Source organism: Hemiscyllium ocellatum, chromosome 8 (assembly GCF_020745735.1).
Source record: "Hemiscyllium ocellatum isolate sHemOce1 chromosome 8, sHemOce1.pat.X.cur, whole genome shotgun sequence".
NCBI classification, from domain to species: domain Eukaryota; kingdom Metazoa; phylum Chordata; class Chondrichthyes; order Orectolobiformes; family Hemiscylliidae; genus Hemiscyllium; species Hemiscyllium ocellatum.
Genome location: NC_083408.1, coordinates 73,703,050 through 73,727,413, shown reverse-complemented (window position 1 = coordinate 73,727,413; position 24,364 = coordinate 73,703,050). Strand labels below are relative to the sequence as shown.

The 24,364-nt window shown below is 39.0% G+C and overlaps 1 protein-coding gene across 2 annotated transcripts in view; it reads right to left on the bottom strand.

Moving 5' to 3' along the window:
- Window positions 1-24,364, bottom strand: part of LOC132818315 (RAC-alpha serine/threonine-protein kinase) — a 152,141-nt gene that overhangs the window by 9,469 nt on the left and 118,308 nt on the right. The window contains exons 7-11 of one of the 2 annotated variants that reach the window (XM_060829202.1): window positions 17,125-17,256; window positions 16,861-16,926; window positions 13,938-14,006; window positions 12,705-12,830; window positions 12,298-12,426 (exon numbers count right to left, since the gene is read on the bottom strand). In XM_060829202.1, coding sequence (XP_060685185.1) covers window positions 12,298-12,426; window positions 12,705-12,830; window positions 13,938-14,006; window positions 16,861-16,926; window positions 17,125-17,256 — 522 coding nt within the window. The remainder of the gene's footprint in view (window positions 1-12,297; window positions 12,427-12,704; window positions 12,831-13,937; window positions 14,007-16,860; window positions 16,927-17,124; window positions 17,257-24,364) is intronic. The other variant, XM_060829203.1, reaches the window with a different exon arrangement.

The following is a 24,364-nucleotide window of genomic DNA, read 5'->3' as shown; positions in this document are numbered from 1 at the left end:
AGGTGGTGGGGGCCTGGAACACATTGCTAATGGAGATGGTTGAGGCGGGAATGATAGCATCACTTAAGATGTATCTAGACAGATACATGAATGGGCAGGAAGCAAACGGATACAGATCCTTAGAAAATAAGCAGCAGGTTTAGATATAAGAACCTGGATCAGCGCAGGCTTGGAGGGCTGAAGGGCCTGTTCCTGTGCTGTAATTTTCTTTGCTCTATGTTCTAACACCAGAATTCCTCAGGATCAGAACTTTGAAGAAAAACGATGCACGTGGATCAAACCCTGGACATCAGCAGCAGACACTGTTAGTTGGAATCGTAGCAAGTTTCCAGCATTAATCAGGTCACAGCCAAGTTGAGTTGTGAGGCTTAACGTACTTACTTGAGGGGTCTTATTTTGGTTGCTACGTGCAATGAAGTTTCAGTTCTTGATTATCCGTGAGACATTTTCATAAACAGCCAAATTAAAAGGTAACCAGTGGTGATTTACCCATGCATGAAAACATAGCTAGAGAAAAGTGAACTGGTGATTTCAGATAAAGGATAGGCCAATAGAGGTAGAATGGCAAACATTTGAAGGAATATACCAGAAAGTGCGGAATAAATACATTCCGACAATAAGAAAAATTAAGGGACGTACCCACCATCCATGGTTAACTAAAAAATTCAAAGATGTGTAATTCAGCAAAGACAGGTAACAGGTCAGAAAATTGGACAGAATATTTTTTAAAACTGCAAATTGTTTCTTAAAGATTAATAAGAGGGAGAAATTTAGCCAAACATATAAAAACAGCCACAAAAGTTAACAATGTAATTGGTGATCCGACAGAAAATGAGTCCAGTGAGTTAGCAATGGAGGACAGGGAGATGGCAGATGAACTGACAGATATTTTTCTTCAGTCTTCATGAAGGAAGATACAAGTAGCATCCCAGAAATATTTAAATCATGAATTGAAGGGTGAGAGGAATTCAAGAAAATTACTATAAATAAGGAAGTAGTACTGAGTAATTTTTTAAAATTGCATGTTGGCAACTTGCTGGCTAGGACTGATGGATTTCACCCTATGGTCTTAAAAATAGTTAGTGCAATGATTTTAATTTTCCAAAACACATTAGATTCATGAAAGATTCCTCTAGATTAAAAAATGATATAGAATCCCTACAGTGTGGAAACAGGCCCTTCGGCCCAACAAGTCCACACTGACCCTCTGAAGAGTATCCCACCCAGACCCATTCCCCTATATTTAGCTCTGACTAATGCACCTAAACAACACATCCTTAAATACTACGAGCAATTTAGCATGGCCAATTCACCTAACCTGCACATCTTTGGATTGTGGGAGGAAACAGAGCATCCAGAGGAAACAAAAGCGACATGTGAAGCAGGTGCAAACCCCACACAGACAGTCGCCCAAGGCAGGAATCGAACCTGAGTCCCTGGCACTGTGAGGTAGCTGTGCTAACCACTGAGCCACCATGCTGTCCAGGCATGACTTATGTCACTCCTTTATTCAAAATGGGAGGGACGTAGAAACCAAAGTCAGTTTAATATTGGTTAAAGGGAAATTATTAGAAGTTTCTTCCTGACATATGTGGCTCAGTGGTTAGTGCTGCTGTCTCACAGTGGCAGGGACCTGGGTTCATTTCCAACCTCAGGCAACTGTCTACATGGAATGTGCACATTCTCCCTATGTCTGCATGGGTTTTCTCCCACAGTCCAAAGATGGGCAGGTTAGGTAGATTTGCCACACTAAACTGCCCATAGTGTCTCGGAATGTGCAAGCTTGGTGGACTGGTCATGAGAAATACACAGTTTCAGGTATTTGGTAGGTGGGTCAAGGTGGGAATCTCTTCGGAGGGTCAGTGTGGACTCAATGGCCTGTTTCCACACTATAGGGATTCTATGAATGACATGGTAACAGGGAACTTCAGTTAAGTTCAAGGCAATCAGGCAGAGCCAACATGGTTTAGCCAAATGCCAATCATGATTAACTAACTTATTGGAGTTGTTTGAATTTATACTGTAGATAAAGGATAACCAATAGATATACAGTATTTCAATTTCTAGAAAATATTTGATAAGGTACCACATCAAACATCACTGTACAAAATAAAAGGTCATGGTGTTGGAGGTAATGTACTGACATGATTAGAAGATTGGCTAGTTAACAGGAGTAGGAGTAAATTTGTCTTTTTCAGGCTGGTGTAATGTCACATATGGTGTGCCATAGGGGTCAGCACTGGGCCCTCAAATTTTACAATTTATATAAATGATTTAGATGACAAGACCAAAGCTAAATTTGCTGATGACCCAAAGTAGGAAAGTGTGTTGTGAAGAGGACATAAGGAGCTTACAAAAGGATAATGATGGGTTAAGTGAGTGAGCAAAGATTTGGCAAATGGAAAATAATGTAGAAAAAAGAGTGAAAGCATCCATTTTGACAGAAAGAGTAAGAAAAAGCATATTATCCAAATTGTGAAAAGTTGCAGAATTCTGAGATGCAGAGAGATCTTGGTGTCCCAGTGCACAAATTCCAGAAGATTAGCATAAAGCACAGCAAGCAATCAGGAAAGCTAAGAGAATGTTATGTTTTATTGTAAGGTGAATTGAATGCAAGAGTAAGGAGGTTATGCTTCTGTTATACAGAATATTGGTGAGACTGCATTGGAGTACTGTGTACTGTACAGGTCACTGTAATTATCAAAGGATGTTAATGCTTTGAAAACAGTTCAGAAATAGTTTACTAGACTGATGCCTGGAATGGGTGGATTGCCTTATGAGGAAAGGCTAGACAGGTAGGCCTGCATCCTCTGGCATTTCAATCTGAGCTTGGCCCTACTGATTTTAATGTCAGCTCGGCATTCCTGCATGCCCCCAATAACCTTTCATCTCCTTGGTTAGTAGAATACACTTAACTTTGCCTTAAAAATATTGTAATATTCTGTTTGTATGATGTGCATTCATAAATCACATTTTAGTATCGAAAAATATTATAAGGTTTATCAAAGAGACTTGAAGAAAATAGACACTGACAAATAAAGGAATAACATGGATGACCAAAAGCTTAGCCAAAACATTGTATTTTAAGAAGTCTTAAAGGAGGAAATTTAAGTGGAAAGGTTTGGGGAAGAAGTTCATGTAAGTAGCAATAAAGCAGCTGAATCCACTGAAGTCATTGATGAGGTAAAGTGAGGGAGACCATTTTCTTGTCAGAGAAATGGAGTATTTTAAATTCCAGTTATGAGAGAACTGGGAATTAACATAGGTCTGCGCAGGAAGTGATGATGGGCAAACAGGCCTTAATCCAAAACATACAAGTGTACAATTTTTGAAAAGTTGGAATTCATCAAAGGGTAAGGCTGAAAGATGGGAATGTTAGAGTCATCTGGTCTGAAGGTGATAAAAACCATGCAAGTGAAGAAAACTGCACTTAGGATTTTGATACAGAAATGATCCATTATTTACCTAAAAAGTTGTATACTTAACTGAAGTGTACTGAAACAATGCAATATAAAGGTTTCACCATAAACACTGATTACAGAGTACATTCTGAGAAACCTTCTATTACCATTAATTAATAAAAGGGCTAAACCTATAATGGTCTGTATTCTAGGATAGAAATGATGACCATGCTGTCAGCTTTTGCTGTAATTATTCTCTAAAACTGATTGTAACTTCAGAATGAACACACGTGCAGTTAAACACATTCAGAAATTTCAGCTAGTGATTCTATACACTTTGATCAGGCACAGTGAGAAGTGTTCATTGCCCCTCAGTTTATAACCTATTAGAAAATCAGAAAACTGAGAAGAACTTTCCCTTTCACCCAACAATCCCAAAATAGAAGCTCTTGAAAATTGTACCTTGTCAATTGTTTGTGATTTAATATTTGTTTATCCAATAGAAGCTGGGTTATTGAATTCATTCAGACAGTTGAACTTTTTTTTTCCCTTATTCACTCATGGGATTTAAGTGTTGCTGGCTAGGCATTTATTGCCCAGCCTTAATTGCCCTTGAGAAGATGGTGCTGAAATGCCTTTTTGAACCTTTCAAATCCAAATGATATAGGTACACCTATTGTGCTTCTCGAAAGGATGAGTGCCAGGATTTTGACTCAGCACCAGTGAAGGAACTAATAGAGTTCCAAGTCAAGATAGTGTGAGCCATGGAACAGAAATTGTAAGTGGTAGCTATACCTAGGAAATGCTGCTTTAGTTGTTCTAGGTGGTAAGGTCATGGGTTTGTAACATTATGTCTAAACAACCTCAGGCTGCTTGGAAATGTTATGTTTTTTTTAATAAGTTAACTGTGAATCTAAACTTACATTTCAAGGAAAAAAAACACTTCTTTTCAGTTCAGAATCAAATGTCTTCTGAAATTACCTCAATACATTCATAGGATGATTTCAGTGACCTCCTTAATAGAATTTTTAGCTGGTATAACTGCTCATTTTTGATTCTTACAAAGGTTTGTAGAGAAATCTAAAACTCATCTGCTGACAGGAATCTGAGCAGGTATTATGTTACTTACACACAGGTCTATTTACAGCAGCTCCTGCCTGAATGATTCAAACCAAACGACAGCTGGTTGTCCAGCTGCCCCATATATGTATAGGAGGAACACAGCTGCTTGCCAGCCAGAATTCCAGGAGCTACACTCATCAACTCTTTTAAGAGTAATCAGAATCTTTTCTACTGCTTGGAAGGTGTCACTCTGCACCCAATATTCATGATAATCTTATCGACAAAACAGAAAATTAAAAAGACGCAACTTTCCAAATATGTTGTGGTTAATTAAATGCATCTTAATTAGGATTAATCTTACCCTCCCCCTCTTCAGGTGCTTGCAATACTGACTTGCAGTGCATTTTATTACAAGTTCCACAGCTGTCACTTCAAATCCCCACACAGAGTTCCTGATCCATTTCATACTAACAACCCTTTACTGGCAGGAACAGCCATCAAGTTGTGTTGCAGTGGTCCAATGTACAAAAGTATTAGTCAGAGTTAATTCTGCCAACAGCATTGCTTTTCATTGCTCCACTGTAAAATGAAGGTAGGAGACAAATCTAACTTAACAGCATTATCAATACTCCCTAGATTAAAGCACACAATCCCAAAAACGCTGAAGTAAGGCTTGGAAGAAAGATGTTAAAATTAGATTCTGTGATGATAGTAATCTATAGAAACTGCCTAAATACAGCAATGGATCTCAAATTCTCATGTTAAAAATAAACAACAGCTTTGTTTTCAATTCCTTTCAATTGGCTCCAGAGAGAAAGTCCACTAGTACACCTGAGTCTTTCTAGCTGCAGGGAGTTAACAGACACATGCAATAAAACTAGCACTTAGTTTCATAAGCATACTTTGGTCAAGTTCAAATTGAACTTGATCATTCAATTCCTTTATCATTTGTGCCTCCTTAAAACAACAGAGCATAGCAAGTTTATTCTGATGTAAGGTCATAGATCTGAAATGTTAAGTCTGTCTCAGACAGCATCTATGGTGGAGAAACAACTGAGTATTTCCAGCATCATTCTGCTTTTATTTCTGACTTCCAGCATCGGCAGTATTTTGCTTTTGTATGCCAAGTCGCCATTGTTGCTTCTCCATTAATAAACTTCACTTACTTATAATAATCAGTCAACAACATTGTCAGGATTATATCAGGAAATATTCAGGCTTTATCTCTTTACCTGGAGACCTCTTGATTTTAGCTGTGCTGTCAGAAAAGAAACCTCCCAGCCACATTCAGAGATTACATATAGTGAAAGTGCAAGAGCTCAGCCGGCTGTTCTCGCACACCAACAGCCAGAATCCTTTCATCCTTCGGGGAATCAGTGTGTGGTTGGCAAGGCCAACGTTTGTTTCTCACCTCTAATTTATTGCCCTTCAGAAGGTGATGGTCAGCTGCTTTCATGAACCAGTGGCGTCTGTCTAGTGTGGGTATACCTACAATGTTGTTAGGAAGGGAGTTTATAGCCAAAGATAGCAAAGGAATATAATATTGTTCGAAACCAGAATGACTGGAAGAAAATTTGCAGGCATGGGTGTTCACATGTATCTACGATCCTTGTCCTTCCGGGTGATTAGATTAGATTCCCGACAGTATAGAAGTAGGCCCTTCGGCCCAACAAGTCCACACTGACACTCCAAAGAGTAAACCCCACCCCCCCCCAGACCATTCCCCTGTTTTATATTCACCCATGACTAATGCACCTAAGACTATGGGCAATTTAGCAGGGCCAATTCGTCTGACCTGCACATCTTTGAATTGTGGGAGGAAACCAGAGCACTCAAAGGAAACCCACGCAGACACGGGGAGAATGTGCAAACTCCATACAGACAGTCGTCCAAGGCTGGAATCGAACCTGGGTCCCTGGCACTGTGAGGCAGCTATGCTAATCAATGAGTCACTGTGCCACCCCATGGAAGTCACATGTTTGGAAAGTGCTGTTAAAGTTGTCTTGGTAAAACGCACTGCCACTATGTGTCGATAGCAGAGGAAGTGGATACTTGTGGTGGTGAATGGAATGCCAAATAAGCAGGCTCATTGGAATGGTATTGAGCCTGAGTGAAACCACACGCATCCAGGTAAGTGGAGAGTATCCCATCACACTCCTAACTTGTATCTTGCAGATAAGAGACAGACTTTGGGAATCAGGAGGTGAATTAAATCCACAGAAGTTTCTTGTAGCTTATTCTTGTAACCACTATTATTATGGTTGTTTGATTCTTTTTCTGGTCACCTGCAATTTTCGGAATGTTATATTAGGGGATGCAAAGATGATAATGTCATTATTTATTAAGGGCGATGGTTAGATTCTCTCTTGTTGGAGATGGTCAATGCTTGACAATTGTTACTTGCCACATCGCAGTCAAAATCTGAATGTTGTCCAAGCCTTGCCGTGCATGGACATGGACTCCTTCAGTATCTGAGAGCTTCCAAATGGCACAGAACATCAAGTAAATATAAGTGAACAGCCATTCTGACCTTATGATGGAAAGAAGGCCATTGGTAAAGCATCTTAAGATAGTTGGGCCTAGGTCACTATCCTGAGGAATTCCAACAACCATGTTCTTGAACCAAAGTGATTGGATACCAAGAATCGCAACCAATTTCCTTTGGGTTGGATACGACTGCAACAAGTCAAACATTTTAAAAATGTGCAGGAGGAATTCAGCAGATCTGGCAAAATCTGTGAAGAGAGAAACAGAATGAATGTTCCAAGTCCAATAATGATTCTTCAGAATTCAAGTAGAAAGTTTTCCCTTATTGGAAGTGACTTGAGTTTGACTGGGGCTATTTGATGCCATGTCCAGTGAACCTTGTCATGAGCAGTTGGTCCCATCTCACTGTTACATCATCCATTATTATTGTTCCCAACTTATGGAATGGACATTATTTAAAAAAGAGTTTTCCCTCTTAACATTACTAATCTAATCTTAACATTTGAATGAGTTCTACTGCATAAGAAGTCCTAGTTGCTGTTTCTATTCAATTATCCAAGGCAGGTTCATTTAAGCAGTTCCACTAATCTAACATCTCATTCATTGCATCGAGAGCTCAAAGGCAGTAATTCACTCATCCCTCAGGCAGTAAATTATGCAAGCCAAGAACACTTCAAAAAAATAAGAGTATAGTCATTCAAACGGTCACAACCAAACTTTGCCATCTTGCTCTTCACTTTGTTATCTTGTGTATCTCAAAACATCCAGCAGAGCCACCAGCTTAGCTTTAGGTTGCAAGTCATTCCTTTCACCATGTTAGCACTTTCTGTTGTCATCAATATTAAAACTCAAAACTCAGACAACTGTCCTCTTTGTTCCCAGCAGCAAAAACTATTCTATTAATAAAAGAAAATATTATGCATGTTGGAAAGTAAAAATAGAAACAAAGTGCTGGAGAATTTCAGCAGATCTGGTAGCATGTGTGTGGAAAGAAATATTTGACATTTTGGAGTTCAATATGATTTTTCTTCATATCTGTTATTTGACTGAGCAGGGCATTCAGTCCTAATTTGACACCGATGAATCTAACCAGGATTGCTGGATAGTGCTCCCCAGTGGCTGTCTCCCTAATAAAAAGCAACTGAGATCAACTGCACCAGCCTTCCACCAGCTGAGAAACCTGGATCGAACCTAAGACCTGCTGCAGGTCTATATATCCTGTTATTCAGTGCAGGGAGGTAACAGATTGGAATAATTGTTTTCAAGTGGAAGGAGCCTCTCAAAAGATTCCTGATTCATGGAGGTACCATCAATAAAAGTGACTTCAATTAATCACAGGCTGCTGTTAAATAACTCAGCTGTAAAAATAAAAGGAACTCTGATGGCATCTGCAGAATGCCCAACCACATCCCCATTTGTGAATATTACGTTGAAACAATGAGAAAAACCAAAGTCTGTTAAAATGGGTAGCACCACAAGTACAACGCGTGACAGCTGTTTAACACAATTTACAAGAGGAACCAAGGCAGTGATAAACACTGAAGCCTTTGATAACCAGAAGCTCACATTTCCAAGATACTCCCATTCCCAGAACCAAATTCCATCATGCAGCTAAAAACAACTATACAACAACTGTGTAAACAGAAGCAACTATTTTACATTCCAGTACCCATGTTAAAAGATGACATTAAAGCAAAAGAAGCATCCACTTTTTCAATAGAAGTGCATAATTTCAAGGTTAGCAACCAGAAAATGTGAAATTTTAAATTTGTACTTCAGTACAATCATCCAGACTTAACAAATTGCTCTTATTTAAAGTTTCGTAGTTTTCAATATCTCTAGGTCCTTCTTAATGGAATTCTTCTGCCCATCTTCAGTTTTTATTAATGACAGCTTTTTTTTCAATAGTACCATTGTTCAATGCAACATGGACTTAGAAAGGAGTTTGCAAGAGTACACTCTTGAATGTTTAGATTCATTGTTGAAACATAGGAACAAGGGGCAGCATCAGGCCATTTTGTATTCTCAAGCTTTCTATACCAATCGTAATATTGTAGCTGATCTTATTTGTAACTTTAAACCTATACTCCTGCCCCTCCCTCATAATATTCCACCCTCTTGATTAACAAGAATATATCTACCTCTGCCTTGAAGATATCCAAGGGCTTGCTTTCAACCACCTTTTCAGATATAGTGTTCCAAAGACTCATGACCCTCAGAGAAATAAATAAATGTGACTCCCTGATTTTTAAACAGTGACTCATGTTTCTACATTCTCTCATGAGAGGAAATATTCTCACCACACCTACCCTGTTAAGACCCTTCATGATTTTACATATTTCACTCGTGGCATACTTACTTTTCTGAATTTCTCTGAATAGAAGCCTAGTCTGTCTAATCTGCCTTATAAAAACAGCCCAACCTTTCCAGTACAAGGCTGGTAAGCCTTCTTTGAACTGCTTCTAATGCATTTGGATCCTTGCTTAAATAAGGAGTCCAATACTGTGCACAGTACTCCAAATGTGGTCTCAATTGTGTTCCATACAAGTGAAGCATAAGCTCCTTATTTCTGTATTCAAATCGGTCTATGATAAATGACCACACCCTGTGAACTTTAATAATTACTTGCTGTGACTGCAAACTAACCTTTGCCAATTCATGCACTAGGGCACCCAGATTCCTCTCCATTGCAGAGCTCTGCAATCTCTCACCATATAGATAATATGCTTCATTTAAATTCTTCATATACTGGAAAATTTCACATTATATTGTGCCAGATTTTTGTCCACTGACTTAAACTATTTATATCTTTTTGTAGCCTCTTTATGTACACTTCACTACCTATCTTTGTCATCAGCTGCACAGCATGCTGTTCTAAGAAATAATCCTAACAACATTCTATGAACTGTTCATCTAGACTACCTTTGTCAGTCAATATGTAGATTAAAATTTCCTATGACTATCACCGTACCTTTCTGATAAGCTCTCATTTCTTCCTTTATGCTTCACCTTATCATGTGGTTACTGTTCATGGCTGAAGTATCACTCCCATAAGTGACTTATTTTCTTTATCATTTTCTATTTCTACCCAAGCTGCTGCTACATCTGGATTTCCTGAAGTTAGATCATTTCTCGCTATAGTGTTTATCCGGTATTAACTAACAGAACAACCTTTATACCTTTTCCAAACTTCCTGCCTTCCTAAAATGTCATGTCCCGGCAATGCCATCCTGTTTGTATCTATTTATTTTTATTTGTGCTCTGGTCTCAGCTATTCTGATTTAAATTCTATATGCATTCAGATACAGGGCCCTTAGTTTTATCATTTTATTCTCTTGGTAAATTCAAGGCTTTTCTCTTTGATTTGTAGCTTCACGATTTATTTAGAATTTCTCAAATTAATACATTTTCTTTTGGCCTTGAATCTACCCTTTACTTACTGCATGTTCACAAACTTTATCCTTTGCCTGTACTATTTATTCTTGACTTTATGCTGCTTCCTTAATTTTGCAGTTAATAAGAACATTGGGCCCATCAGACTTCATTGAGAGACCGTCCAATCAATGCAGATCCGAGTTTCCCCAGTACTGACGTCAATGCCCCACAAACCGATTGATACATTAAGATTTCATAAATTCCTATTATCTATTCTCTGGTCAGAATCCAAACATAGTTATGAAAAATAACTAAGCTGTGGTTTTTGAGTCACATTTATAATAATAATATTCAAAACTATAATATCAAGCCTTTCCAAGTGAAATGCCATTCAACTTGATGTTCAATACTAGTGTCAATGTTTGACACTGACTTCTTAAACTTTCTTCTGGGAGGAATGTTGCAAAACACTTTTCCTTAATTGAAAATAAACTTTAATCAACCCTAAATTTATTGGTTAAACATTTTTCACTTAATCTGTAAGTGAGGTTTTCCAGCATTATGCACTTAAGTTTGAACTGCAGCTGAAAATGGTATCAATGAAGTTTATAACCTCACAACACGTCATATATGTTTACGGAAATTGCCAGATCACATGCAAATACACATACAACATGTTTAAAGCTCCTATGATTACTGAAACATATTTAAGTAATTTTATTTTACAGAATATTTTGATGTTCTTCCAACAATCCTAATTTTTAAAAGCTACAACAAGCCAGCCTTTTTTTTTCTCAAAATGCACCCAAGCACAGTACTATAAAGCCCTTCGAATTGATTTGTACAAACTATTACTGTGCAGCAAACTTCTCATCAGACCTGTTGTTTGAAACAACTACTCCAAACAGTAGAATTTTCAAAACAAACACAGAAACAAATGACAGGAAAGTGATTCAAGTCAACTAAAATTTTAAAAATTGCATTAAGGTTCCAAAGTTACTGAAGTGATACTTCAATGCTTACTTGCATGCAAATAAGAGAAACAAATGGTTCACAGTGTGGTATTTGCAAAGGGAACCAAGTGTCCAGCAACAAAATCTCATGGTTAAAAGATGAGGAAGTTTAAAAGATGAGGAAGTGTGTTAAAATTAACAATGTGCCATTCCAAAAACGGTTAATAGACAAATATTGCTATCAAAGTAAAGTCTGATATTTCTGCTTTTAGGGTTTACTAATTAAATTAGTTTAAATTTGAAAAAATTTTTGCTTTGCTCAAAATTTATCTTAACACCAGTTTCAAATGGTAAGTTTTGTGCTAACTGGAAGGATATGCATTTACAGAAAATCTCTCAGCCAACAGACATCCCTAAGTACTTTATAGCCAATTAAGTGCTTTTGAAATTTAGTCACTGTAAGGAAATACTGCATTTAATTTAGCACAACCAGGTCTTACAAACTGCATCAAATACAATACCATCAAGTCCATTTTCTAAAATGCTGGTTAAGATATAAGCATTAGCCAAAACATTGAGAATATTCCACTGCTTTTCTTCAAATAATGTCCACCTAACAGAATGGCTAGAGTCTGATCTAGTTTATCATGAGGGATAGCTCTTCTAACAGTGCCGTATGGTAATGGAGAATGCTGCAATGAGTCTTAATAAGATTTGTTTCTATTAATTTCAAATCCATAACAAATGGATCAGCCAGCACTAAATAGTCACACTCACTCACTCAAACACGGAGAGGTTAATTTATTGGAATACTACTAGACTAACTTAAGCTGTTGAGAGTCAGCAGTAGAGTACTTACATTGAACATCAGGTTGAATGGCATTTCACTTGGAAATGCTTGATGTTAGCAATAGAAAATAAATGTAGTAAGTATGCTTTGTTCTCCAGCCATGTTATCCCTTATTTGATAAAGCACAAATACTCTTGTAGGATAAAAGTAATAAACTGAAACAGCAAACCTCTGGTGCAAGATATTCTGGTGTTCCACAGAAGGTTCTCATAGTTGCTCCATCCTTGATACCTTCTTTACAAAGCCCAAAGTCAGTTATCTTAATGTGACCATCATTGTCCAGCATAAGGTTTTCCAACTAAATAAAATTAAGCAACAGCAACTGAGCATAAAGTAACTAATTATTATTCAACTTAAACTGTTAAATTAATTTTCACTCTAAAAGTGAATGCCCTGACATATTCCTAAACTATTTAAAGATGTGATTTTTTATTTGAGTGAATCAATATCCCCTTTTGGGAAATCTTAATGGTAATTCCACAAAGAGAAATATGCATCACATCAGTCAAGCGCATTTTCTAACTGACAATTTACAAGAGTCAAAGAATGCAATGCACTACACTATGTCCTTCTTACCTTAAGATCTCTATAGACTACATTTTTTTCAGAATGGAGGTAATCTAAAGCAGAAACAATCTCTGCTCCATAGAAACGGGCACGGTCTTCAGAAAAAACACGTTCTCTTGATAGGTGAAAGAATAACTGAAACAAAAACATGTACGAGGTGTTACAAATAAAAAATCTGACCACAGTCATTCATGATTCAATTATAAGTGACTTATTCTGTAAATTTGTCCAATAAGCAATCTGAGCCATACAGGGCAGGGGAGTTCAATGGGGTTCAATGCTGAATCATTTCCACCAAGATAAAGAGACAGATATTACATCTGATTTCAGACCTTTGGATGGAGGAGGAAGGGCAAAATATTATTTAGAACTTTAGTTCTTCTGCATCCTTCAAGTAGAAGCATTGCTAAATGAGAACTCTCATCAGCAATAACTGTGATTCTCATCATAGAAAAGGTTAAATTGTACCGAGTATTATGATTCCACCTGATGGTAGTACTGGACAAGTCAGATCCCAGAGTTAAAGCTGGCTTAATAGAATATAAATTTTTGTTTTACAATTTGGTTGCCATGGTGGTCAGTAACTAAATGTATTCACACAAGACTTTCAAAATACTTGGATCAAAACAACAAAAGTTTATTATACAGAAGGGGAAAAAATTAAGTAATCATATAGAAAATTTGAAACGATAAAAAAAAGAAAAAATTGTCCCTTTTTCATGCCAATGTGCTTTACAGAAACTCAGACACACTAAAGGATCATTCCTTGGTTATCTTTTTAATTCTGAACAACCTTGGCATATCTTTCCAGCTCTGAGCCAATTGGAAACTATAAAAACCTAAATGGCATTTCTGCTAATGGGAATCACTTCTCCTCATACTGAAGTCCAATTATAGCCATGGCCATCTGTTTTCAGTAAGTCACAAAATTGAAATAAGACATTAATTTGCCTAATAGCTTACTAGGCATTTCATTGAAGTCCCGTACATTTTTAGAAATGATGAACTTAGTTCACTGTTAAAAATTGACTTCCTAACTTTTTTAAAACAACAAACAAGTTACCTTCACAGTACTGAAACAAAAACCCAATCATCTCTAAAACCCAAATTCCCAAATGATGATACTATGTAATAAACCTTTATTCAATCAGGAATATCCTAAAAACAACAGGTAAGGAAATTGAAATTGGAGAAAATCGGACATTTAGGGTGTCCTTTTCAATTAATAAATGTCCTCCATACCTCACCTCCGTTTGCATAATCCATAACAAAACACAAACGATCATTTGTCTGAAAAGAATACTTCAGTGCCTTGAAAATAAAAAAACCTTAAATCAGAAACATAATTTAATAGAATTAAATAACTTCTTTTGTTTAAGTAACTAGGTTATTTAATCATCATCAGCGATCATTCTTTGCAATTAAATTTTAATTCTCATGAAAAGCCACTGTCGAATTGAGCCCTTCATCAGTCAGGTATTACTCGGCGATCAGAAGAATATGCGTGACAAGCAATTTTGTTTCTGATTCTAGTTTTGCTAGAAACAAAGAACTGTCTCATCTCTGCCTTGAGTCTCAGTTAAACTCATATGCAGCAAAAAATACTGAGACAAATCAAGATTTTTTTTCTTTGAAAATGTAATGGATTAAAATTCTATTTGTATATTGATCAGATAGGAAGGAACCTTTAACTTGTACACTTCACAAATTATAAAACACTACACACCTCAGGAATAAAGTATTTGATTATACAAATATTACCTTTGCTAACTCTGTGTAATATACTAGATGTAATTTGTAAGCATTTAAATTATATGCAGTGTTTACATAATCAATGATAATAAGGTGAATGGAATTTTATTAATTGATCTTTAATTTAATTTAATTCATTGGAAGAATTTATTTTTAAATATATTCCATTTCATGAATACAGCATAGTCCTAACAGTGATGTATTTTGGCTTTAATAAAGTAATGCTGTGGGGGTAAAACTCAGAACACAAAATAATGTTCAATAATCAATTTAGTCATTTCAATGATATTTAAATACTCAACATCTGAGATCCATATTACAGAGGAGGAATTGCTAGATGTATTGAAACACACAAAAGTGGTTAAATCCCCAGGCCCTGATCAGGTGTACCCTAGAAGTCTGTGGGAAGCTAGGAAAGTGATTGCTGGGCCTCTTGCTGAGATATTTGCATCATCGATAGTCACAGGTGAGGTGCCGGAAAAATGGAGGTTGGCTAACGTGGTGCTAATATTTTGAAGGGTGGTAGGGACAGGCCAGCGAACTATAGACCAGTGAGCTTGATGACGATGATGGGCAAGTTGTCGGAGGGAATCCTGAGGGGCAGAATGTACATGTATTTGGAAAAGCAAGGACTGATTTATGGATAGTCAAGATGGCTTTGTGCATGGGAAATCCTGTCTCACAAACTTAACTTTTTTGAAGTAACAAAGAGGATCGATGAGGGCAGAGTGGTAAATGTGATCTAAATGGACTTCAGTAAGGCATTCGACAAGGTTCCCCATGAGACTGATTAGCAAGGTTAGATCTCATGGAAGACAGGGAGAACTAGCCATTTGGATATAGAACTGGCTCAAAAGTAGAAGACAAAGGGTGGTGGTGGAGGGGTGTTTTTCAGATTGGTGGCCTGCAACCAATGGAGTGCCATATGGATCGGTGCTGGGTCCACTACCTTTCATCATTTATATGTGATTTGGATGTGTGCACAGGAGGTATAGTTAGTAAGTTTGCAGATGACACCAAAATTGGAGGTGCAGTGGACAGCGAAGAAGGTTACCTCAGATTACAACAGGATCTTGATCAGATGAGCCAATGGGCTGGGGAGTGGCAGATGGAGTTTAATTCAGATAAATGTGAGGTGCTGCATTTTGGGAAAGTAAATCTTAGCAGGATTGATACACTTAATGGTAAGGTCCTAGGGAGTGTTGCTGAACAGAGATCTTGGAGTGCAATTTCATAACTCCTTAAAGGTAGTGTCCCGGGTAGATAGGATAGTGAAGAAGGCATTTGGTATGCTTTCCTTTATTGGTCAGAGTATTGAGTACAGGAGTCGGCAGGTCATGCTGTGGCTGTATAGGACATTGGTTAGGCCACTGTTGGAATATTGCATGCAATTCTGGTCTCCCTCCTATCGGAAGGATGTTGTAAAACTTGAAAGGGTTCAGAAAAATTTACAAAGGATGTTTCCAGGATTTGACGATTTGAGCTAGGTGGAGAGGCTGAACAGACTGGGGCTGTTTTCCCTGGAGCGTCGGAGGCTTAGAGGTGACCTAATCGAGGTTTATAAAATTATGAGGGGCATGGATAGGATAAATAGACAAAGTCTTTTCCCTGGGGTAGGAGAGTCCAGAACTAGAGGGCATAGGTTTAGGGTGAGAGGGGAAAGGTATAAAAGAGACATAAGTGGCAACTTTTTCACACAGAGGATGGTGCGTATGTGGAATGAGCTGCCAGAGGAAGTGGTGGAGGCTGGAACAATTACAACATTTAAAAAGTAATTTGGATGGGTATATGAATAGGAAGGGTTTGGAAGGATATGGGCTGGGTGCTGGCAGGATGGACTAGATTGGATTAGGATATCTGGTCGGCATGGACAGGTTGGACCGAAAGGTCTGTTTCCGTGCTGTCATCTTTATGACTCTATGTGGTCACAATGAGCTCTTGTGGCCAGATAAAAGGGGTTCATTTCTTTCTCCTCCTTCAGGTGAGGTAGTAAGACCCTTGAGCTGTTCTACTTCCCATCCAGCTCATAGTTCAGGCCTTTTCTATCTGGTGGAATCAAATTTCTGAAACTCCAAACTTCTTCCAAAGTAATGTACAACTAGGTTTTACCGCAATGTAAAGAAAATTGCTTTCACTTTCACCAAATGTTCATGACTGAAAAGATCAAATTGAATTAAAAATCATAAAGTGCATTTCAGAAAGCACAATAATTATGTGTTTTCAAAAACTCATTTGAATAGTTTGCTTTGACTGCTCTTAATATGAGAGAGCTGAGAGAGTGTGTTCAAACAAAAAAAACAATTAAACTGTACAATTTGCAAAGTTAAATTGGATGTATTGTGTGCATGCATTTTGAGATATTGTAACAGAGTAGTTTACTAACATTTCCTTAAGTCGTTGAATAAGTACTTACAGTTAAGAATGGATGCCTAGAATTTTGTAACACTCTGTTTTCTGTCACAGTGTGCGCTACTTCATCCTGTATAAAATATAAAAGAGTTACAGATTGAGAAAAACCAAGGTAGCAATAATACAGCTGCATTTCAATTCAAATAACAGATGGTAAATAAATAGGTTTTTTTAGAAGATTAAAGAATTTAGTGAAAAATAGTCAATGAAGCTTCATGAATTAAGCTATTTCCCAGCAGTGGTGGCAATGCATGTTTTTAAGAGTTACCTTTGCTACAATGACTTCTTTCTTAAGAATCTTCATGGCATAATATTTTCCAGAAGCTTTCTCTTTTACTAGAATTACCTTTCCAAATGTGCCTTTTCCAAGGAGTTTTAAGTATTCAAAATTATGCATAGTCTGCAACACAGCAAACAAAAACCAGCAAGTGTCCAACAGAAAACAAACATAGCCCCAATACATTCAAACTTTTACAGACAGAATACAATTGCTACAGAAATATTTATTTTACAAAGTATTAATAACTACACAGAAGGCATTAGTAGCCTACTTCTCCTCCCAATTTGTAGGTTTGTATGGGCATTTTAAAGGGTTTGCACCTGAATTGCCAAATCGCATTGGACAGGCACTAAATTTAAATTTGTGCCTTGTAAAAAATATCCTGATGGTCAATATATAATCTTACACTTACATTAAAATCCATCTGCTACAGTCATTCCCATTCATCTAATCTATCAATATCCTGTTATAATTTTATACTGTAGTCACCAGAGTCTTCAATGCTGCCCAATTTTGTGTCATCGGCAAATTTGGATATTTGGCATTTGATGCCATTATCCAAGTCATAAACAGATATTGTGGATAATTGAGGCCCCAATACAGATCCCTGTAGGGCATTAGTGACACTAGTCACTTGACAGCCACAAGAAGAGAGTGTTGGTTGATTGGTTGGGCCATCATTGGTGATCTGCTGCAACTCCATGCCACTGATGGCTCAGTCAATCAGCACCCTCTGCTCACACTGCATAAAATGGCAGCCCTTTGTTCAACTAGGAGAAAGTGAGGTCAGCAGATGCTGGAGATCAGAGTCGAGAGTTTGCTGCTGGAAAAGCACAGCAGGTCAGGCAGCATCCAAGGAGCAGGAAAATCAACGTTTCGGGCCAGAGCCCTTGATCAGGCTCTGATGAAGGCCTTTCGTTAAAGTCTGTTTCTTCCATTGTAGTTTCGATGACTGAAAGATGACAAGTTTCAAATCTTGTCTACTTTTAGCAATGTTTAATCCCTAGAATTGACAATGATAATGCCACTGAAAGTTGAGGAGCAATGATTAAATTTTCTCTTGCTGGAGATAGTCATTGTCTGGCACTTCTGCAACACAAATGTTACTTGCCCCCTGACAGCCCAAGTATGGATATTGTCCAAGGCTTACCATGTATGAACCTAGATCACTTCAGTATCTGAGGAGTCACCAAATAGTGCTGAACATTGTGCAGGCATCAGTGAACAATTCTGACCTCATGATAGAAGGACAAATCATTGATGAAGCAGCTGAATACTGTTGGGACCAGACACCATTCAGAAGAACTCCTCCACAAATAACCTGGAGCTGAGATGACTGACCTTCAACAACCACAACTACCTCCTTATGTGCGAGGCAATGTTCCCTCTAAGCTGCACTCTGAAGTTCTCCACATGCCTTTCGCAGCACTGACTTCCAGTTCTTGAAGATTTTGTAAGTGCTTCCAATAAATAAATGGAGCTCCAGGACAAAAATCTCAAAATTCAGTCCAATAATCATGAATAAAATGATGATTTTTTTTTTCTTTCATTACAAAAAGAACTCAGTGGCCTGAGAAGCTGGAAAGAAAATTAGAGGGAGCGCTGGTGAGTAGGGATTTCATCAGCCAGAGAGGGATAATTTGTGGAACTCAAGTCTCTGAATGTACTTGAGAGAAATAGATAGATTCTTGATTAGCAAGGAGATCAAGGTTACGGGGAGAAGGCAGGGTAATGGGGCTGAGAAACATATCAGCCAAGATCAAATGGCAGAACAGACTCAATGAGCCAAATGGCCTAATTTTGCACCTATATCTTATGCTCTTAGGCTACATATAACCCTAAAGCTACCCCCAGTTCCCACTAGCTCTCATTTTGCGAGGGTTTCTTGATGCCACAATGCATCCCTGATGTCAAGGGCTGTCATTCTTACCTCACCTCTGGAATTCAGCTCTCTTGTCCATGTTTGATCCAAAACTGTAACAAGGTCAGGGGCTGAGTGAACCTGCTGGAATTTAAACCAAGTGTCCGTGAGCAGCTTATTGCTAAGCAGGTGCTGCTCAATAGCACTGCTGAAAACTCCTTCCATCTTTGGCGAAGAATGATGGGGTGGTAATTGGCTGGGGTGGATTTGACCCGCTTTTTCTGTGCAGAATACACCTGAGCAATTTTTCACATTGCTGGGTAAACGTTGGTGTTATAGCTGTACTGGAACAGCTTGGTGAAGGATTTGGCAAGTTCCAAAGCCTAGGTCTTCAGTACTGTTGTCGAAATCTTGTTGAATTCCATAGACTATGCAGTATCTAGGCCCTTCAGACTTTTTTTGATATCACATGGGATGGACTGAAAAGATTGAAGCCTGGTATCAGTATGCTCGTGGCTTTTGTTCGAAATAGATCATTTACTCAGCTGTTCTGTTTGAAGATAGGCTGAAGCATTTGCAACCATCTTTTGCACTGATGTGCTGGACTCCCCCATCACTGAGAATAACGATAAATGATGCACCTCCTCCTCCAGTTAGTTACTTTACAACTAGATGTGGCAGATTGCAGAGATTTGAGCATATCCATTGGTTGATGGAATTATTCAGCTCTGTCTGTAACATATTGTTTTTACTATTTAGTTTGCAAGTATTAGAGGTGTAAATGCATTCAAGAAGGTACAAGAAAGATTCAGGCAATGGGTTGGAGAGTTGAGGAACTTCAGTTAAATGGATAGATTAGAGTCACTGGAGTTATTCTCCTTTGCAAAAGGAAGCGTATTGGAGGTGTTCAGAATTATAGGAGTGGGGAGGTGGGACAATCAGAGCAAATATAAATGAATTTGTTTTAGTTAGTGACCAGATGAAGGAGCAGATTTAATCAAATCATTGTGGTTGCCAATTGTGAAAAAGAAGCAATTGTGACATAAAAAGAAAAGCTGTTTTATGTGAAATGCATTTCCCAATGAGAATGTGGTTCAGGCAAATTTAATGCAGACTTTCAGAATGGAATTGTGTATGTTTTGTCAGACTGCTTAGAAGAGGCAGGTGAGAGGGGGAGTGAGTGAGTTGTTAATGCAGATAACCAGCATGGACATTATAGAATGGTTGCAGTACTTTTAGAACATAGAACAACACAGACCAGAACAGGCCCTTCGGCCCTCGATGTTGCGCCGACCTGTGAACTATTTTCAGCTCGTTCCCCCTACACTATCCCATCATTATCCTTGTGCTTATGTAAGGATTGTTTAAATCGCCCTAATGTGGCTGAGTTGACTACATTAACAGGTAATGCATTCCACGCCCTTACCACTTTCTGCATAATAAACCTGCCTCTGACGTCTGTTTTAAATCTATCACTCCTCAATTTGTAGTTATGCCCCCTCGTACAAGCTGAAGTAATCATCCTAGGAAAAAGACTTTCACTGTCTACCCTATCTAATCCTCTGATCATCTTATGTGTCTCTATCAAATCCCCTCTTAGCCTTCTTGCCAATGAGAACAGGTTCAAGTCATAGAATCATAGAGATGTACAGCATGGAAACAGACCCTTCGGTCCAACCCGTTCATGCCAACCAGATATCCCAATCCAATCTAGTCCATCCTGCCAGCACACAGCCCACATCCTTCCAAACCCTTCCTATTCATATACCCATCCAAATTACTTTTTAAATGTTGCAATTGTACCAGCCTCCACCATTTCCTCTGGCAGCTCATTCCACATACGCACCATCCTCTGTGTGAAAAAGTTGCCACTTATGTCTCTTTTATACCTTTCCCCTCTCACCCTAAACCTATGCCCTCTAGTTCTGGACTCTCCTATCCCAAGGAAAAGACTTTGCCTATTTATCCTATCCATGCCCCTAATAATTTTGTAAACCTCTATAAGGTCACCCCTCAGCCTCCGATGCTCCAGGGAAAATAACCCCAGCCTGTTCAGCCTCTCCACCTAGCTCAAATCTTCCAACCATGGCAACATCTTTGTAAATCTTTTCTGAACCCTTTCAAGTTTCACAACATCTTTCTGATAGGAAGGAGACCAGAATTTCACGCAATATTCCAACAGTGGCCTAACCAGTATCCTGTACAGCTGCAACATGACATCCCAAGAGCCTTTCCTCATAAAACCTTCCCTCCAGACCAGGCAACATCCTGGTAAATCTCCTCTGCATCTTTCCAATGCTTCCACATCCTTCCCGAAATATGGGGACCAGAACTGTACACAATATTCTAAGTGTGGTCGCACTAGCGTTTTGTGTAGTTGCAGCATGATATTGCGGCTCCAGAACTCAATCCCTCTACGAATGAAACCTAACACACTGTAAGCCTTCTCAACAGCACTGTCAACCTGGGTGGCAACTTTTAGGGATCTATGTACATGGTCTCCAAGATCCCTCTGCACATTCACATGACAAGAATCTTTCCATTGACCCAGTACTCTGCCTTCCTGTTATTCTTCCCAAAGTACATCACCTCACATTTAGCTGCATTGATCTCCATTTGCCACCTCTCAGCCCAATTCTGCAGTGTATCCAAGTCCCCCTGCAACCTGTAACATTCTTCCAAACTGTCCACTACTCCACCGACTTTAGTGTTGTCTGCAAATTTACTAATCCATCACCTATGTCTGCATCTAAGTCAGTTATAAAAATGACAAACTGCAGTGGTCCAAAACAGATCCTTGTGGCACACCACTAGTAACCAGACTCCAGACTGAATATTTTCCATCAACCACCACTCACTGCCTTCTTTCAGAAAGCCAGTTTCTAATCCAAACTGTTAAATCACCCACAATTCCATGCCCCTGCATTTTCTCCATCAGCTTATCATGTGGAACCTTATCAAAGGCTTTACTGAAGTCCATGTATACCACATCAACTGCCCTATCCTCATCTACATGCTCGGTCACCTTCAAAAAACTCAATGAGGTTTGTGAGACACGACCTGCCCTTGACGAAACCATGTTGACGATCTGCAATTAATTTGTTGTTTACTACATGATTATAAATCTTATCTCTTATAATCCTTTCCAAAACCTTTCCTACAACAGAAGTAAGGCTCACTGGGTCATCTCTACTGCCCTTCTTGAACAAGGGCACAACATCTGCAATCCTCCAGTCCTCTGGTACCAAACCTGAAGACAATGATGAATCAAATATCAAAGCCAAAGGGTCTGCTATCTCCTCCCTAGCTTCGCAGAGAATCCTTGGATAAATCCCATCCAACCAAGGGGACTTTTCTACTTTCACTCCTTCTAGAATTGATAACACCTGTTCATAACTAACCACAATCCTTTCTAGTCTAATATCTCATTCTTCTCCTCTACAATATTCTACTTTTCCTGAGTGAAAACCAATGAAAAATGTTCATTTAGCACCTCTCCGATCTCTACACTCAACTTCCCACTTCTGTCTTTGACAGGCCCTATTCCTACCCTAATCATCCTTTTATTCCTCACATACCTATAGAAAGCTTTAGAGTTCTCCTTTATTCTATTTGCTAAAGACTGCTCGTGTCCTCTCTTTGCTCTTCTTAACTCTCTCTCTTTAACTCTATTTCCTAGCTGATCTGTAACTCTCCATCGCCTCATCTGTACCATCTTGCCTGATCAACACATAAGCCTCCTTCTTCTTCATAACAAGAGATGCAATTTCTGTCGTAAACCACGGTTCCCTTACCTTATCACTTCCTCCCTACCTGAGAGGGACATACCTATCAAAGAAACGCAATATCTGTTCCTTAAACCAGCTCCACATTTCCATTGTCTGCATCCCCTGCATTTTGCTACCCTATTCTATGCATCCTTATTCTTGCCTAATCGCATTATAATTGCCCTTGCCCCGTCGATAACTCATGACCTGTGGCATGTACCTATCCCTTTCCATTGCTAAACTAAACGTCATTGAATTATGCTGAAAATGTGTTGCTGGTTAAAGCACAGCAGGTTATGCAGCATCCAAGGAACAGGAAATTCGATATTTCGGGCCAGAGCCCTTCATCAGGAATGGATTCCTGATGAAGGGCTCTGGCCCGAAACGTCGAATTTCCTGTTCCTTGGATGCTGCCTAACCTGCTGTGCTTTAACCAGCAACACATTTTCAGCTCTGATCTCCAGCATCTGCAGACCTCACTTTTTACTCGTAATTGAATTATGGTCACTGTCTCCAAAGTGCTCACCTACAACTAAATCAAACACCTGGCCTGGTTCATTACCAAGTACCAGATCCAGTGTGGCCTCCCCTTTTGTCGACCCTTCGACATACTGTGTCAGGAAACCCTCCTGTACGCATTGGACAAAAACTGATCCATCCGACGTACTAGAGTTATAGTATTTACAGTCAATGTTGGGGAAGTTAAAAGTCCCCCATAGTGACCACTCTGTTCATTTCACTCCTACCCAAAATAATTTTGCTAATTCTCTCTTCCACCTTCCTGGAACTCTGCAGAGGCCTATAAAAAACTGCAAGCAGTGTGACCTCTCCTCTTTTGTTTCTAACCTCAGCCCACACTACCTCAGTACACAAGTTCTCATCAAAAGTTCTCTCAGCCACACCTCCTCCTCTTTTACCGCCTTGTCTGTTCTTAATGAAAGATCTAAATCCTGGAACCTGAAACATCATTCCTCACCCTGCTCTATCCATGTCTCCGAAATGGCCACAACATCGAAGTCCCAGGTACCTATCCATGCTGCAAGTTCACCTACCTTATTTCGGATACTTATGGCGTTGAAGTAGACACACTTCAAACCAGTTTGCTGTCTGCCAGCACGTACCTGTGACCCTGAAATCCTGTCCCTCTCATCCTCCTGTGCACTGCAACAACACCTCAGGTTTCCATTCTCCCTGTTGAACTAGTTTAAACCCACCTGAATAGCAAGAGCAAATTTCCCACCCAGGATATTAGTACCCCTCCGGTTCAAGTGAAGACCGTCCTGTTTGTACAGGTCCCACCTTCCCCAGAACGAGCCCCAATTATCCAAGAACCTAAACCCTCCCTCCTGCACCATCCTTGCAGCCAAGTGTTCAGCTGATATCTCTCCCTATTCCTTGCCTCGCTATCACATGGCACAGGCAACAAACCAGATATAACAACTCTGTTTGTTCTAGCCTTTAGCTTCCACCCTAGCTCCCTGAAATCCTGCCTTACATCCCTATCCCTCTTTCTATCTATGTCGTTGGTACCTACATAGACAACGACTCGAAGCTAGTCACCCTCTCCCTTCACGACCCCAAAGATACGATCAGAGACATC